At 41.9% G+C, this 16,024-nt stretch overlaps 1 protein-coding gene across 1 annotated transcript in view; it reads left to right on the top strand.

Moving 5' to 3' along the window:
• Positions 1-360: 360 nt before the first annotated feature.
• The window catches only part of ABCA12 (ATP-binding cassette, sub-family A (ABC1), member 12), a 54,695-nt gene continuing 39,031 nt past the window's right edge, over positions 361-16,024 (top strand). Inside the window, exons 1-14 of the mRNA XM_009329640.1 lie at positions 361-1,178; positions 1,758-1,873; positions 2,575-2,681; positions 4,153-4,406; positions 4,525-4,637; positions 5,113-5,237; positions 6,059-6,232; positions 7,154-7,318; positions 8,279-8,480; positions 9,068-9,207; positions 9,785-9,904; positions 11,076-11,166; positions 12,525-12,704; positions 14,166-14,481. Coding sequence (XP_009327915.1) covers positions 361-1,178; positions 1,758-1,873; positions 2,575-2,681; positions 4,153-4,406; positions 4,525-4,637; positions 5,113-5,237; positions 6,059-6,232; positions 7,154-7,318; positions 8,279-8,480; positions 9,068-9,207; positions 9,785-9,904; positions 11,076-11,166; positions 12,525-12,704; positions 14,166-14,481 — 2,921 coding nt within the window. The remainder of the gene's footprint in view (positions 1,179-1,757; positions 1,874-2,574; positions 2,682-4,152; positions 4,407-4,524; positions 4,638-5,112; positions 5,238-6,058; positions 6,233-7,153; positions 7,319-8,278; positions 8,481-9,067; positions 9,208-9,784; positions 9,905-11,075; positions 11,167-12,524; positions 12,705-14,165; positions 14,482-16,024) is intronic.

The following is a 16,024-nucleotide window of genomic DNA, read 5'->3' on the forward strand; positions in this document are numbered from 1 at the left end:
AAAATCCTTCATTATACAAGTGCCAGTGAAGATTCCAGTGAAGAAATAATTAACCCTGCCTATAAATTAACACATCTTCTACTGCAGGAGTTCAGCCAGTCTTCCTTACAGCACAATACTTCACTAGAGGCAAAAATTTGGGAGTTCTTGCATTTCGCCTTGAGTCCTTTCCTAGAGAACAGCAACAATCGTTATGGGACGCCCCAGAACTGCTCTGCTCAGGACATGCTCTACATAACACTTGAGATGCTGTTTGAAAATACCACTCTAAGCGAGTCCCTAGCTGGGAGCCCCTGCAAACCCCTCTTTGATTCCATGGGCACGGAGGGTATAACAATGCGCAATGACACCTTTAAAAAAATGTTCCAGCTTGCCCTAACAAACTTGAAACTGTCTCCAGAGTTTGCTGCTGTCTACAAGAACAGCAGTGAACGCTTTTCCAAGGAGCTGTCGTGCATCATCCAGTCTCTGCAGTTTTCTCTGAGTTTCCTTTCCGAATTAAACCTTGTCTCCGAGCTGGAAAACTCTTGGGTACAGGAGAAGGCGAGAGCTCTGACTGCTCTCACGGCGTGGCTGCTGCAGAGTAATGCCTCCTGCCCCGTCCCACTCCAAGATGTGGGTGGTGTGCTCCCATCTCAGCTTTTGAACATGCTCATTCCTTTCATGCTGAACGAAACAGTACTGAACTCCCTACATTTTTCTGATAGCTTAGCAGGCTGGAATAACCTGTCCACACTCTTCAGTGTGGCGCAGGATGAGCTCCACATGAATGACCTGCTGCAGAGACTCCAGGGTGCCTTCAGCCTCACCAAATGGAGTTATTACTCAAGCGTCTGGGATGTGCTTGACAGTTTCCTAAACACCAAAAGGAATCTAACCGAAGCAGCTGCCTTTGCAAAGTTGTTGGAAGCAGTGGTAAACAATTCTGCCAACGATATGTCAGTTCTAGAAATCATAGAAGCCACTCGCTACATTCTCGAGAGGCTGAACTTCTCTGATCTGCTAAATGAATTCAATATAAGTTCCAGTTCAGCTTTTCTCTCCAACAAAACTAGTTTTGACAGTGTGATTGACATTGTTGCTCATCACTTCATTGTCATGGCAGAAACCCTGTACAACAAGACCCTACCTTGGACTCAAAGTGACCAAACTCTGTCACCAGCCAGTTTGATCACACGGTGAGTTTGCTTTTTGGGTATTGTAATTGCATTTATGGGTAGTGACCACCATCCTCATTCCAGCATGTGAAGTATGTTATTTTCTTCCAGTGGAGCACCTTAAGCCTGAAATCACCATGATTTAGGACACTAGGTCTAACGTGGGTTAAATTGAAAAAGAGGAAATTTCTCCTTGAACTGAACATACAGCTAAAAGCGAGACTTGCAAAAATTTTCTGTGTTGGCATGTATCAGTTCATGGTGGAAGCAAAATCCTGTAGGAGGCTTGCCACCAGTGGTAAACTCTTCAGAAACCCCTTCTTTGTGGTACGACTCTAATTTTTGATTCTCAGTCTCCCCTAGGCATGCCTTTCCATCTATATCTTGCATCCACAGTGAACCTTTCAAGTGCGTTTTCTTATACATATGGCTTGAGAGTGAATGACAGCTTTGGGAGATAACAGCAAAAAGAACTGATGAAATAAAATTGGGAGAGTATCCACTTAGGAGATGTCATGGGAGGCATGGCTTCATCTGGAATTCTTATTTACACTGCCAAGAAACAGCTGACAGGTTTTTCTTATTTTTCATATTTTTCAGATTTCTGTTTTTAGAATTTGAAAACACCATCTTACAGGTGACAGTGAATAACAGCTATAACCCTTACCTGATGTGTTTAATAAATGCCACTGAAGTTGAAAACAGCAAATTGACAGGTAATCATGATTTCATTAATGTTGTGGGACCTCAGCTGGAATATGTTGTGCCTGTCTTTTCAAAGTGTTTCGTCTAATGACGGGAAGGAATAGTACTACATGTTTTTATCCGCTGGCAATTAACTAGAGCTGTGAGACCTTGGGAAGCCAGACTCCTTTTTTGTTTGAGTTATGTCACATTGCAGATATAAGTTTTCCATCCAACTCTATCCAAAAGGCACTTCTACTCTTCGCTATGTGATGACAGGTTGCTGACACTCAGATAAAGAAATCTTACAAATGGAAACCTATATTCCCTTCACAGCTTTATGTACCCGTAAGATGACAGCAGTTATTTTTGAGAGTTAACATGATATTTCACATAGATATTCATTGTATGAGCTTATTGTAAAACCTGAGAGGTTTATCTGTTCACAGAATAGAGATACCACATGTGCTCTGAAGGGCACTGTCAGAAGTCCTGTTACCAGTGTGGGGTGGATTTCTTTAGGACCAGAGCACCTCCTTGGACTGGATCCATTACAATCCAGATTACAACCTAGGTCTTGTTCTGTGATTTCAGAGGTCCTGAGCCATGTGAATTTTGTGGAAAATAGCAATGCTCAGTACGCCTCAATAAAAGTGCCGATATTCCCATCTGTGAAGTTTCTGCAAGTCTGGCGATTTTGTCTCGAGTAACTTTTGTTTTCTTCCTTGCACAGAAAACATCACACTGCTTTTGAAGCAAACTCATCTGAAAAAGAACTCTTTTATGCAAAATAATACCTCTGAGAAACATTCATCCATACCAGAGCTCCTGAAGCTAAAAGTGAGTCTGCTCAAAATGCTGACTTGAAGGACATCCTGCAGTGATACATGACTGTGCAATGGAGGTTTTGAAAAAGAGTGTATGGAAAAAAGTTTCTTAAAAGAACAGCTGATAAAAACTAGGACTGAAACTCTGTTTTCTGCCTGCTGCCTATATTTAAAGGTCACCATTAAACTGGGTTGAGGAACTTGTTCTTATATAAGTCCCTACCAAGTGTACACCCATTTTTCTGAGAGGGTAGAGATGTCCTGTCCTCCCATTCTGTGGGATAGAATGGCTTCTGTTTTCCACCAGCCATCCCAAAAGGATGAGCACTGCATAGGTTGCCAGTGGCAGCATATTCCTCATAAATCAGTGCACCAGTAGTTTTTTTAAGTTCAGTACATTGAGACTTAGCAAAGCACCTTGCAGAGCTGAGATCATTCCAGGATGCCTGAGCTTCATTTGAGAAGTATGTAGGGAGAAGTTTTCGAAGGCACAAATAGCAGTTAGATACCTCTGCCCTGCTGAATATCAGTGGAATTTTGGATACCCAACTGGCAGTTATAAGCACCACTAACTTAGTTATCACTATGCCTAAGGAGCTATACCAACACTAGCTCCACCACAACTGGAGTCCAAGTCCCCCCATGCTCCCTTAGCCCTAGATGTCTCACAACACCATAATGGTTTCTGAGATTAAGCAATATTGATTCATGGATTTCCCTCACCAGCTTTGGATTTGGCAATGCCTCATTTGGATAAAATGTTTCTTACACCATACATACATACTGATAGCATGCATGCAATTTATTTCTCTGTATGAGAAATAGAATTTAAAAGTCTTTTTAAAAAACGATAACAGTATGCAATGCTGTTGCTGCTTAATATATCTGTAACAATAATATGATAAGCCTCAGTGTGACAGGTTCTTATAGGCACAAAACAGGGAACAGTTCTTGCCATAAGAGACTGATAATGTAAATAATGATGTCAGACAAGAGGGAAGCCCGTAATAGCAGAGTAGGCAAAGGGATATAATTTTACACAGGTTGGCAGGTGCATAAGTCCTGGCTTCTAGCCAATTCCATTTCATATGCTGTAGTAGAGATGACCAGGTGGTGTCCGAAAGACTAAACCTGTTGCACAAGGTAAATTTATTTGGTCTCTGGGAAGATTAATTGGTCAACAGGTAAGTCCAAATCGAGTATTGCTATGTATGTGTTGGGCAGAGGAAATGATATGTTAAGGCTTGCAAGGTTTATTAGATCCTGTGCAATATCGTGTAGCCAGGTCTGCTACAAACTCATGTAGGATTGTTACAGACTGTTCTATTGGAGACCTTTTGAATTAACTAAAAATATATATTAAAATTTTAATCCTAAAGAAATATGGAAAGGGACAGCTGAACTCTTTAAAATTTGCCTTTTATAATTCTGTCATCTAACTGGCATTTGTGCATTTGTCTTCCTTTTCAAAATTTCCTTTGAAGATATCTCGTCTCCGGGATCTGACAACACTTCTTTGTGACTATGAGAGCTTTAAGTCAATACAGCACATTTGCCATCTCCCTAATGTTAGCTTTGGAGAACTGTGTGAACAAAGTCAATCTCGTGAGCAGCTGCTCCGCGCTATTGAACTGAGCAATGAAGTTGTGACCAACGTACTGAATCACAGAAGAATTTTACAAGAGCTTCAAAATGTACTGATTGGGGATGCCACAAACATCCAGACACAAATCAAGTGGTGAGGCTCTTCCTCTGAGTTAGACTGCTTTAGTATTCTATTTATGAAATGATGAAATGGCTTCTTGCCTTCTTTTTATATTCCCAATTCTGTTGGTTGTTTTGTCTTTCCAATTTAGGTTTCAAGAAAATGTACCAGAAATTGCTTTCTTTCAAGAGATTCCTCAGTATATGACTACTTTGAATTCCATGTTGAACATCACTGAGAATTTAACAGATTCTAGCAAGCAAGGTAATTTTCTGTATTTATTTTACAATGTTGGTAAACATCATCACTGATATCATAATTTCTGCTGGAAATCCCAAGACTTGTTTACCTGCCAGGAAGAAGTGGGATTAATGAAATAACCGTACACCATGTCTCAAGTCCTTGGGATTTTTTATCTAGGGTAATTCTAGAGCCTGTTCTAGACCACACTTTTGTTTTCTGTACTGCCTAAAAAGTCCTATGTGCTGAAAGTCCCAAGTCTTTGTATTTGAGCAACTTTTGCTATCACTAGACCTGTCAACTTCAGCCCACAAATCAGACTGTAAAACCTAGGAAATATGACTGTATTTTGCAAGTAGGGTTGTTTGTGTTTTTTTTTTTTAATCAGCAGTGATGTACCCCACTCCCATACTTTACTTAAAGTCCTCTCTGTGTACTTGAGATTACTGTATGTCTGGAGAAAGCTGTTACTCAATTGTTCTTTGATTGTTCTTTACAGAAAAGTTGAGAGATGTGTTTAAAAATGTGGACCAGCTCAAAGAGGATCTCAAAAACACATCAGGAATATCCACAGCCAGTATCGATGCTCTCCTGGAAGCATCTCTCCCAGAAAACAGCAGTCAGGTAAGTTTGCTGTCACCCTGGTGGGAGATCTTGTTGCTTTCTACCTCTCAGACCATTAAAACCAGAATTTGATAGTGAATGCAGCTAAGCAGATCACTGCATGTGTGACAGCACGGAGAGAGGTAGGTGATCCCACAGGGATAGATGGCATAGCATGTTATGGATCGAAATAGCCATCAGAAATGCAGTAAGAGCAGTCATTGACGTCAGTTCAGCCATTGGAGACCAAGAGCCATATGGTCTCTTTGGCTGTCACCAGTAGCTGGTAAGCAGCCATGCACTGCCTGGTGAGTGGTTGCTCCGATCCGTAGCAAGGGCACATTTCACTATAACAGACTAATGAGGACTGAGTGGGGTCCTTGGTGGGGTCCTCAGTGCTGAGGAGTTGTTGCAGTCCAGATGGAAAACACACTTCTAACCACAATTCATGAGAGCACTCGGGGTCCAAAAATAGCCTCCCATAATGAGAGATGAGCTTGCCTTCCTCAGCCTCCTGCACAAACAGAGCTCCAGATGCTTTTCCCCTTCCCAACCATCTTGTTTGGACTGAGCCCCAAAGAGCTCTCTTTTTCAAACTTTACATGCATCAGTCAATGGGAAATTGAAGCCACAAAAGCTTTTACTACTGTGCAAGCTGGGCAGTAAAACATAGTCCTTAGGATTTGTCCCTCGGAGTGGGAGTAATGGGTAGGCATTTTCTGGTTCTCAGGGTTGAAATATGATGCTGTGGAAAGAACAACAGCAAGGCAAGATTAATCCGTGCATACTGGAGTGAGCAGTCTACCCCCTAACAAATCTTTTCTTCCTTTGTGCAAACACAGCTCATTTCCCAGATCCTCCAGCTGGAGTCTTGTCGCATCCGTCCTGCTGACCCACAGCTGCAAACAGTAGCGGAGGAGTTCTGCAATCTGTCTCTTTCAGAGAGGACTCGTGAGACTTACATCCTGGGGGTCACACTGTTACGACACTTAGACATTTACAATTTCTTATACAAGGTTAGTTCTGGATTTGTAGAGTGCTTTCTATAGTCCTTGCTGCATGTAGTGGCTGAAAGGTCATAAAATACATTGCAGTGGCCAGAAGCTATGCTGATTTACCCAAGCCAAAGATCAGGCTTTGCTCATGCAGTAATTTTTATTGCATATCCATGCTGTGACAGTGTGGATATAAATGAGGATCCCAGCTGGTGTAAACCAGCAAACCTCATTTAAAGGCACTGGACCTACTCTAAATGCCTTCCTATCTGCTAGTATCATTTATATGCTGTCACAACCTCTTGAACATTCCCAGCGGAGTTCAGGCTTCCCAAAAATATGGTGCTGGGCTATTTTTTTTTTTTATTCCTTGAAAAGGGAAGCCCTGGAAAAAGTCCTGTAAAATATATTTTCCCAATCTAATTGGCACTGCCAAGTTATTAAATGATTCAAATATCCTGCGCATGCAACTATATAAACAACACGTAAAAATAACATTCACAGAGAAGTGCATATTGAATACATCTAAATGCTACAGAAGTGATCCTGGGGGAAAAAAGTTATTAAATGAGAATGCCAATGAATTTGGCTCAGGTCAAAAGTCACTCATAGTGTTTGACATCTATGTTGGTGAAATGCTACCTCTTAGAGACTCAGATTATATCCCAGCCAATATCTGATACACATTTCCCAAGTGTAGGTGTTTGGAAACATGCACTGTTTGGAATATGTAATATTCAGGGAAGTGGTTTGCAAAAGCGCTTGGGGATTTAGGAATACAAATCCCATTCATTTCCCATGGGACATCCACTCCCTAAGCCTCCTAACAGTTTTGAAAATCCCACAATCTTTGTCTTGGAATTAACACAGTATGGGCATGTACCATGCATGTGCGCACAGATTCCTGCTAATCATAATTGATTTCCTTCCTGCCTCTCGTAGATGTTTTTCCCTGAGGAACTTCAGAAACCCGTGGACAAGATGTTAGGCCTTCTGACAAAAATGAAATATTTCAGACACCAGGTTGAACCTGGCATTGATCCATTGCTACAAGCTATTCACTCACTGAAGAAGCTCCGGCAGTCTAGAAATGTGCCACTGACTAAGGTACGTGTAGCCTGCATGTGCTTTGGAGGCAAAACACCACTGGAACAGTTTCCACAGGCATTTCTTACCCTAGAAGCCAAAGGTGCATTAAATCATAGATTATTGATTATTTTTTAAAGCAGTGGTGTCCTAAGAAGAATCTCTATCAAACTTATATGTTGCCTTCCTGGGAGAGCTTTGATTTGGAGCAGTGGGACCATCGTGTGCTCATGACAGGGGACACTAGGAACACGTGCTGTGGGAGGGACACTAGGAAGAAAAATGCAGGGGATAAATAACTGCCTTGAAGGAGGGTAGACTTCCAACAAAATATACCAGTGTATTGGAAGGGGTCAGCTTGTGAAAGGAAGTGGAGAACTGCCCGCTAAAGGCTATCCAAACCCACCTAAGTCAACAGCAAAAATTTGCTCTAGTTTTAGTGTGCATTAGAACACACCCAAAGCCTCAAGACTGCCCAAAACATTCAGTAGAAACCCAGTCCTGCTCCGACAGCTGCAATAACTTCAGGTTGCACTAACTTCATCCAGCACTGGATCCAATCCCTCTCTGATCCATAGTCAATGACAGCATAGATCACAGGAACCGTTTCTAGTAATCACTTTACCTGCACATTGCAGAACCATGTGCAGTCATGGACTAGAGGGGGATAGGGGATGTGCACATCTGTGTGACAAATTGTGTCTTGTAACCCAGGGTATATATGTGTCACCAGGCACACATTATAGGCAATTCCCACATTGGATCTCATACCTGGAAATGAATTTACCACCTCTGTCATAGCAGAGGTTAGCCATGAAAGCATGATTTCCATGGAAAGTCCCTTTTTTGTAGAGACAAACTTCTCATAAGAAAGCAGTGTAAAAATGTTTAATCCTTGCCTTCTAATTCTGTTATTTCTTTTTCCTCTCAGAATGGGTTGCTTTTAGCGTGCAGGATTTATTTGCATTTTCTTTTCTGCAGGCATTATTTAAACCAAACAACTTTAGGATAACACGTGGCACATTTAAGTCCATGTCAAAAGTTCTCTGCAACCAGGAGATCACACCCCTGTTTTTTGAGTCCTTGCTTCCAGATTTTGGAGACCCTGTAAGCAACAGTTCTTCTGTGGAGGATGTCTATGTCCAAAAGATGATGAGGAAATATGGGATTCCTCATGACTCCAGTAAGTCTGGCTTTTCCTTAAGGCAAAAACATTTCAGAGCCAAACTCTACTGTTTCCAGAGAGATCCAGTGCTGAGCTGTTCCCCCATATGTCTCTGAAGGGCTGTAAGTGCTCATGATTTATGCTAGCTGAAGATCTGCACTGCCCTAATTATTGGTGGTTTATTTCCATAAGTGTTAAAAGGAAAACAGCCTATGTAGCAGAGCAGTGCTTGACACTGCACTGTTTCCTATTTGTTGATGATCTGGTCTTAGGGCTTGACAGGTCGCTGCTTTTTCTTGATATGTACTTTTTCCAACTGTACTGACATTATTAGCACCTCTGAGTTCACGAAACTCCATTTAACGTTCAAGCAGAAAATCTTGGCTTGAACAATGAGACTCTTATTGTCTTGAGTTCGGCAACAGGACATCTTGGGGGTGGATTGCTTTTGTCAAGACACGTTATATCAGTCAGTGAAGAGGGCCCTGAAGTCATTCACTGTACACAGCAACGAACTGGGCAGATGGGAAAAAATACACTGGTAGCTTTCTCATGTCTGGTCTATTTGTGCTCTGTGCAATTTGTTTGCTTTTCTCCCCTTGCAGCACCATTTTGCTTATCCTTTTACCTGGACCTGGTCAAGACCCCAACTGGAGCTTTGATTTGGTCTTTTTTAAAACCAATGGTGCTTGGGAAGATCCTTTATACTCCAGATACCATAGAAACTCGAGCAATCATGGGAAAGGTATGTCTCTGTTTACAGTACATCAGGATACGCCCGCTCAAAAGGATTGTAATTTATCTAGCACGGGCTTGTGTCTTTGAGAAGCAGAAGTCTATTTTCTCACTGTTTGGAGTATTAGTCAAATTATCTTTTCGTAGTTGCATTGCTGGTCACATGAGTCATCTTTTGTCTTTGAATGAATCTTACCTCCAAAAAATTGCCGTTGGTCTAATATTTATAATACAATTTTTTTAAGGCCTTCAGTTTATGAAGTTTCACCCTCGTACTTTCAGACAGTAATAGAGAGATGTCTCCCAGGACAAATGCTATAACCAATACTTGTTCGCAAGTAGACCAGTGGTAGAAGGAAAGCTGATATCCAAGACATGCTCCAAATGTCACATATGAGGCCATATTTTTAAATACTTGCATCCAAATTCAGTGTGTTAAGGGGCACTTTGCCAAACAGTGATAGGGTGCTAAGAAAAATCCTAAAGAAAGCAAATTTGGTCTTAGCTGTTTTATTGATTTGTTTATTGTTTAAAAGCTGTAAGGTAATGAATAAATGAATCCTTATATCTTGTGGGCTTTTTTATAGTCTAATGCAACCCTGAAGCAGATAGCTGATCTAGCCCTGAAGTCCCAGGAGTGGTTGGACAAGTCTCCTGTCATCATGAACTCACTAACTAAGTTAAACCAGACAGTTCCGATGATCAAGGTATGAGATCCTACCTCCCCTGTCTCTCTCGCGGGATGGAATAGGGAGGATGGATTTCTTCACTGAAATAAGCTGGGGTTCCAGCGACCTCAGGGACATCTTAGGTCAGCTGGGGAGACCCTTCTCAGGCTTTTGTCCTGAACTTCACAGTTTCTGTGCCTGCCTGCCTGTTCCCGTAACAGAAATAATCCTGACGCACCTTTCCATGCAAATCTTCTTTCTGAAATGATCTATTTGTAATATGCTCCCCGACACTGGCCATGCTGAGGCCTGCTGGAGGGCTAGGGACCAGGAAACGCTCTTCAGTTTGTAGATTAACTTTCTGCTTGATGGAGTGATCCAGCCAGCCAAGACCAGGCAAGAAATGACTTTTTCAGAAAATGAAACAGTATCTATAATAAGCATGTAGCTCTGGGTACACACGTAAGAGCTAGAAGATGCCTTTGTACCTCAGTGAATGTAAATAATTTTTTTTTCCCCTCCTAAGGAGCCTAGCCTTGCTTGGATACAGAAAGCAGTAGGCTGTAATGTTTCACATACTTGCTTCCCGTTCTCTGCAGTAAAAATTGTCTCCTTTTCTTAGGAAACTATGAAAATGAGACCTCTGGAACCCTAAAACATTAGAAATTAATTTCAGTGTCTGGAATTAATTATAATTTCCGTGGCAGTGCGAGAAAATCCAGAGTGGAATATGCAAAAGTGAAATGAAATATTCTCTGCTGACTGCACTCATTGGTGGAATAATGAACTATTCAGCAAACAAAAATCTGTCTGCTGGTCTCCAAGCTAAATTTTGGTGGCCTACCCATTGTGCTCTGGCTGTGTTCACAGGACTTAAAACAGACACAAATGAAATTTACTGCACTTTTAGAATAACAAAGATTATCCATGATTTTTCCATGGGACTCTAGTGCCTGGTGGAGACTCAATAACCATCTTCTGTTGACTTCAAAAAACACTGGCTTGGACTCACAGGGCTCTGTTTGACATTTTCATTGCTAACTTTTCCCCATCCTGATACACAGAGTGAAATATGGAAGATCAGGAAAGGAGTAGGAGGGTGTCATACAAATGCTCAGTGAAGGCAGCTGGTCTGTATTTTAGAAATACACTGAATAAGCTCAAGGCGCTTCTGGTCAAACTGATGCTTTTTCTTTTTGCTTGTTGATAGAACACCCTGCAGAATCCCTTTGTGCAGGTTTTTATCAAGCTGATGGTGGGTTTGGATGCAGCTGAACTGCTGAGTCAAATAAATGAACTGGGTAAGTTGTTCCACATTTGCTGCCCTCCTATTTGTACTTCAGGTCTGGGAGCTCCAGAGTCACCAAACCATAGCCATCCTCTGGTACTGCTCTTCTCTAGCCAGTATCAGATGCTTTAGTGCAAGGCAATCTCAGCTGTGATTCAAAAATCTTGTGGTGTATGGGAAAAGACTCTTAGAAAATAAAGGGCTTGTATGAAGAGATGTTTCTCTTGAGTGTTGAAGGGATAGTAGGATGGGAATCTCTGCAGCTGAGTGTGGCCACTGGAGGACACTGTTTAGCCATAATTATGACTTCAAATGAGCTACCTGGGACTCTGCTGGGAAATGTTGTGGAGAGCTCACTTGCATCACATCAGGGTTCAACGTAAAAGTTTTCCAGAGCAGAAAAGCAAGGGATCAGATAAAGGTACCCAGGCTGATGAAGCCAGAGGCATCATTACAGGAGATGCTCTGCTGGAATTTGCTGTTCTCTGGTGGTCTTGCATGGTCCTTCAAGGTGAGAGTTTCTGATCTGCACTGTGGGAATCATCAGCTAACAGCGGTGGTGGATATATCCCCTGTTAGTGCACAGCACAGTGATCACAGTCCCTTCCTAGCTGGTCTTATTGTCCCTACCCGCTTTTTCAATGAGTGGCCATACATGTCAACATGAATCTGGGTTATGCCAGCAGAACCCAGCATAAACCAAGAGTGGTTGTAGTCTATTGCAGTCAGAAGGATATTTACATACTGTTTGTGATGACCCCTGTGTTACTTCATGAGTAGCATCTCCTTTCTTAACTCCCCATAAAATCATTGTGCCTGCAGCAGCTGCTCCATATTAGTTACACTGCATTATGCAGTCACCTTTCAAAACAGCCAGGAAACAGCAGTGTCTTTATTAAACTGCATTATCAGGTTTAGTACACACATCAGCACAACAGACATAACGTTTCCTTGATGTGCTTGTATAAAGCACATTCTCCCCTGAGACAGAGCAGCTCAACAGACAAGTTGATTACATCAAAAACCATAAGATGTGGAATGAATGGCGAGCATCATATGTGAGTCTAAAACCTCAGCAGGTTAGTAGCAACTTCTGATTTGGGATGGCTGTCACATCCCATTGCTGGCATCCTCCCAAAGGCAAACTCACAAGCGTATTACAAATGATTAACATAAAAATCGGGTCAACAACATGCCTTCATTGCACTGCTAAGTGCAGAAATGTATTTTACACTTAATTTTTAGTATGATGGGTTTTTATCTTCCTTTCTGGTGTCATTGTTAGTGTAAAGAGCGGAATGATGTGATGGATTTTTTGCTATGTGTAGTGATGCTACTGGTTTTGTTTGTGTGTTGTGTTTTTTTTTCCAGATGATATTCGGCTGGAATTACAGAACAACACTGACATTGTCGATCAGCTGAATACGTTAGCTACCCTTGCTGTAAATGTGTCCTCCTGTGTCTCATTTAATCGCATTCAGGCAGTCAGAAACTTAGAGGAAATGGAAATGGTGGCTAAAGAGCTGTTTCTGAAGAATGAGCTTTTCGCAAGTATGTGACAGTCTCGAGTCCTCCCGTAAATTAAAGTTAGCCTGGTACAGGTTGGGAGTCCAGCATAAGAAGCTTGGCTTTCCACCAGCAGTTGTTGTGGTCACAGCTCCCACCACACAGCAATCGATTTTGAGCCAGTGTGTGTGGGACCTGCACACTGAGACCTCCTTATGGCAGTGTTTTACACTCTCCTTTTTATACCTCCTCTTCTCTTACACCTCTGCTGTCTGTATAGAAAGCCTTTGGTCTACTGGTGTTTTTTCTTGGTTAATTCTCAGTTTGAATGAAATTTCACTGCCCTTAGGAGATCTTCATGACAGCTGCCTTCTTTCAGGCCCCCATGGGAAAAGATGCTTTAATCGAGAAAGATATGAGGCAGCTCAATTTATTAGAAGGCCATGAAGCTCTTGAGACATTCCAGCCAAACACTGCAATATTATATTGGGTCTTCTCATTCACACTTTTCACGTTTGTGGGATCAGATTGCAGCTTCAGATCAGACCGCAGAGAGGGGCCGGGGGGAGTAGAGAATAGGAACTTAGATTAATTTGAATCATACAAATGTGTCTTAATTTTTAAAGTATGCCCAATATCTCCTCAATTAGGATTTACTTAAGTCCTGTGACCTGTTTGGTTTTATACCTCATAATTGAGGTATAAAGGTAGATAGAAACCTTTTCTTTTCTTGGAATTCCAGACCCTGATAATATTTGTCTATTCCTATAAAAGCAGTTTTCTTCCATGTTTGTCCTCCATTCCATCATATGCTTTATATATGGAATAATCAAGAAAAATATTCTGGAGAGAAAAACTTCTGCGGTATTGCCTCTACTCAAAGAGACACTTCAAAGGAAAACAAGGCCTGTCTGTCAAACTGTATCTACAGCATGCCATTTCCTAACAGGAACTCACAAAGCTTTTATATTCTTAGACATCTCAGCTTTGCGGGAATTTGTGTGGGCACAAAAATATGTGTATAGGTCATGAACAATTTTCAAGTCCATGTTCCTGAGGTTTTTATGTTACGGCATCACTGTGTGAGCTCTATTGATAGAGTACCTTTGGGCACATTCATGAGAGGTGCGTGTGCTGAGTGACATACCGAACATATGTGTGACAGTCCATGTTAACAGCAAGATTTTTCCAAATACAGCTGGTTATTCTGAGAGCCTTTGATTTTTGAATGCTCAGTGGGAAAAATTTAAAGGCTCTGGGGGTGTATTTTGCACCCAGAATCACTGGTCACATTTGAAAGTACGAGTAGCTGCGATGATGTATAGTTTCTACTTCTAGACCATCGATAAGCAGCCTACCCATCTGAGCATTATTTGTGCAGCAACGAAATGAAATGATGGATTGTAATGTAGAAAAGGCTTATAAAAATGAGGAGTTCCTACGTATCTGTGTACCACTCCCATGCCGTCGACTCTGAAGGAAAGCCTTTTCCCTTTCTTTTCCAAGGTATCATTTTCAAGTTGCCTTCAAGCCATAGCAGCCCTGGGCGCTCAGTTCACAGGGACTTGGCCCTCCCTCCTGTGCTCAATTACACCATCCGAATGAGCAGCAGGATCACGCAAACCACCAACAGAATAAGGGAGCGCATCTGGACAGTGGGCCCGCACAATTCCACCTCCCAGAGCCAGATTTACAGCCGGGCGTTTATTTATATCCAGGACAGCATTGAAAGAGCCATTATTGAGTTACAGACTGGCAAGAATCCAGAGGAAATAGCTGTTCAAGTCCAGGCCATGCCTTACCCCTGCTACAATAAGGATATGTAAGTTTGTGTGGCTTTTGTCTTCATGCTTTGTGTAAGCTCATCTTGTCTGACTGGTGGAGTTCACCAGCTGCGCTGGTCTCCTTAATACCATGTTCACATGGCATAGAAATAATTTTATTTTGTGGTGTGGGTTTTTTTTTTCCAAGGGTCTGAATAAAAGAGGGAATTTTGGACTCTAGTATAAATGGTCCATGTTTAGTTTGCCTAATCTTTTGTTTTCAGTGCTCTTTATGTACCTGAATTGTCATGGTAACTATAGGTTTTACAGCAGGTAAAATTTGCTGTCCCTATTTTACTACACATGGTGGAACAGAGACTGGGGTTGGCAGGACTTGGGTTAAATATGAGTGTTGGTTTGTTCTGCAGGTGTTTACATGCAGACAATGCAGCAGAACTTAGAAAATTTATTTATTGGGAAAAAAAAGAGTCCCTAGGTTTATGAGCTTTGTTCCTAGAGATTGCTGTCCAGCTGTGGTATTTGTTATTCATTCCAGTGATTCTAGCTAATGTTCAGTGTATAGCGGATAGTTCTCAATACAGGTGCCTCTCAGACGCTTTAAGAAGGATAAGAGAGAAGATGAAATTGTACCATTCATCTCTGGAATAATGAGGGAGGACAGAGAAGCTTTTGATGTGCTGAGTTGCCAGAGTTAACAGCCTGTTATACAGAGCAGTGCAGCGTGAACTATGTGTGGACCAGAATAAGTTTTGAATGGTGAAGCCGATCAAAAAGTTTTGGATCATCTTCCTTTCTGCTCAACTTGAGCCAGATCTGCAGCTAGTATAAACCGCATCTCTGCCAAATGCAATAGAGAGAAGCAAATCTCTCACAGTTGAGGACCTGCCCCTCCGGCAAGACAATTTTGGTCTGCGTTGGAAAGCTGGCAACATGGTACTTCCTCAGAGTTATTACCCTGGCCGCAGCTGGTGGCCAAACTGAGTGGAAAACACACAGGGAACGGATTTCATGTCCATCAGAAAGCACTGAAGGATGTTCAGCAAATAGTAGTAGGCTGGATGGTCCCTCTGTCCTGACATGAGGGTCTCCCTTGGACCAGAAGTACAGACTAGACTTAGGAGTTCTTTCTACTGAAAAGCCTGCATGTCTACTGCATGAGCTAAAAGATTATATGGGAGCTAGAGCTATAGGACCTATAGCAGACCCATTAACCTCCTGTGTTGGCCTGTCACATAAGAGAGCTGGGGACCTGCAATCTCTTCTCAAGATAACCACATGCAAAGTGCCTGCAAGTATGCAGGCAGTAAGCATTCAAAACAACTGCCAACTTCTTGCAGGAAATATGTGACTTATTGCTGTGAGATAGTTTTGTACAATGATTAACTGGCTGCTAGAGGCATTTACTACAATGTTATCTGCTCCTTTACTTGTTCTTGGGCTGCTGAGAAAACCGCTTGCCTTCGGGTTTCCCTCCCCACCCCAGGTTCAGAGGGACATGAGTTTACTCAAGTATTAAAATACCTAAAGGCTTTGGATTTGCATCCAGTAGAAGTCATCATAAAATGACTGTTTATCGCTTGT

Source organism: Pygoscelis adeliae, unplaced genomic scaffold, assembly GCF_000699105.1.
Source record: "Pygoscelis adeliae isolate BGI_AS28 unplaced genomic scaffold, ASM69910v1 Scaffold7, whole genome shotgun sequence".
NCBI classification, from domain to species: domain Eukaryota; kingdom Metazoa; phylum Chordata; class Aves; order Sphenisciformes; family Spheniscidae; genus Pygoscelis; species Pygoscelis adeliae.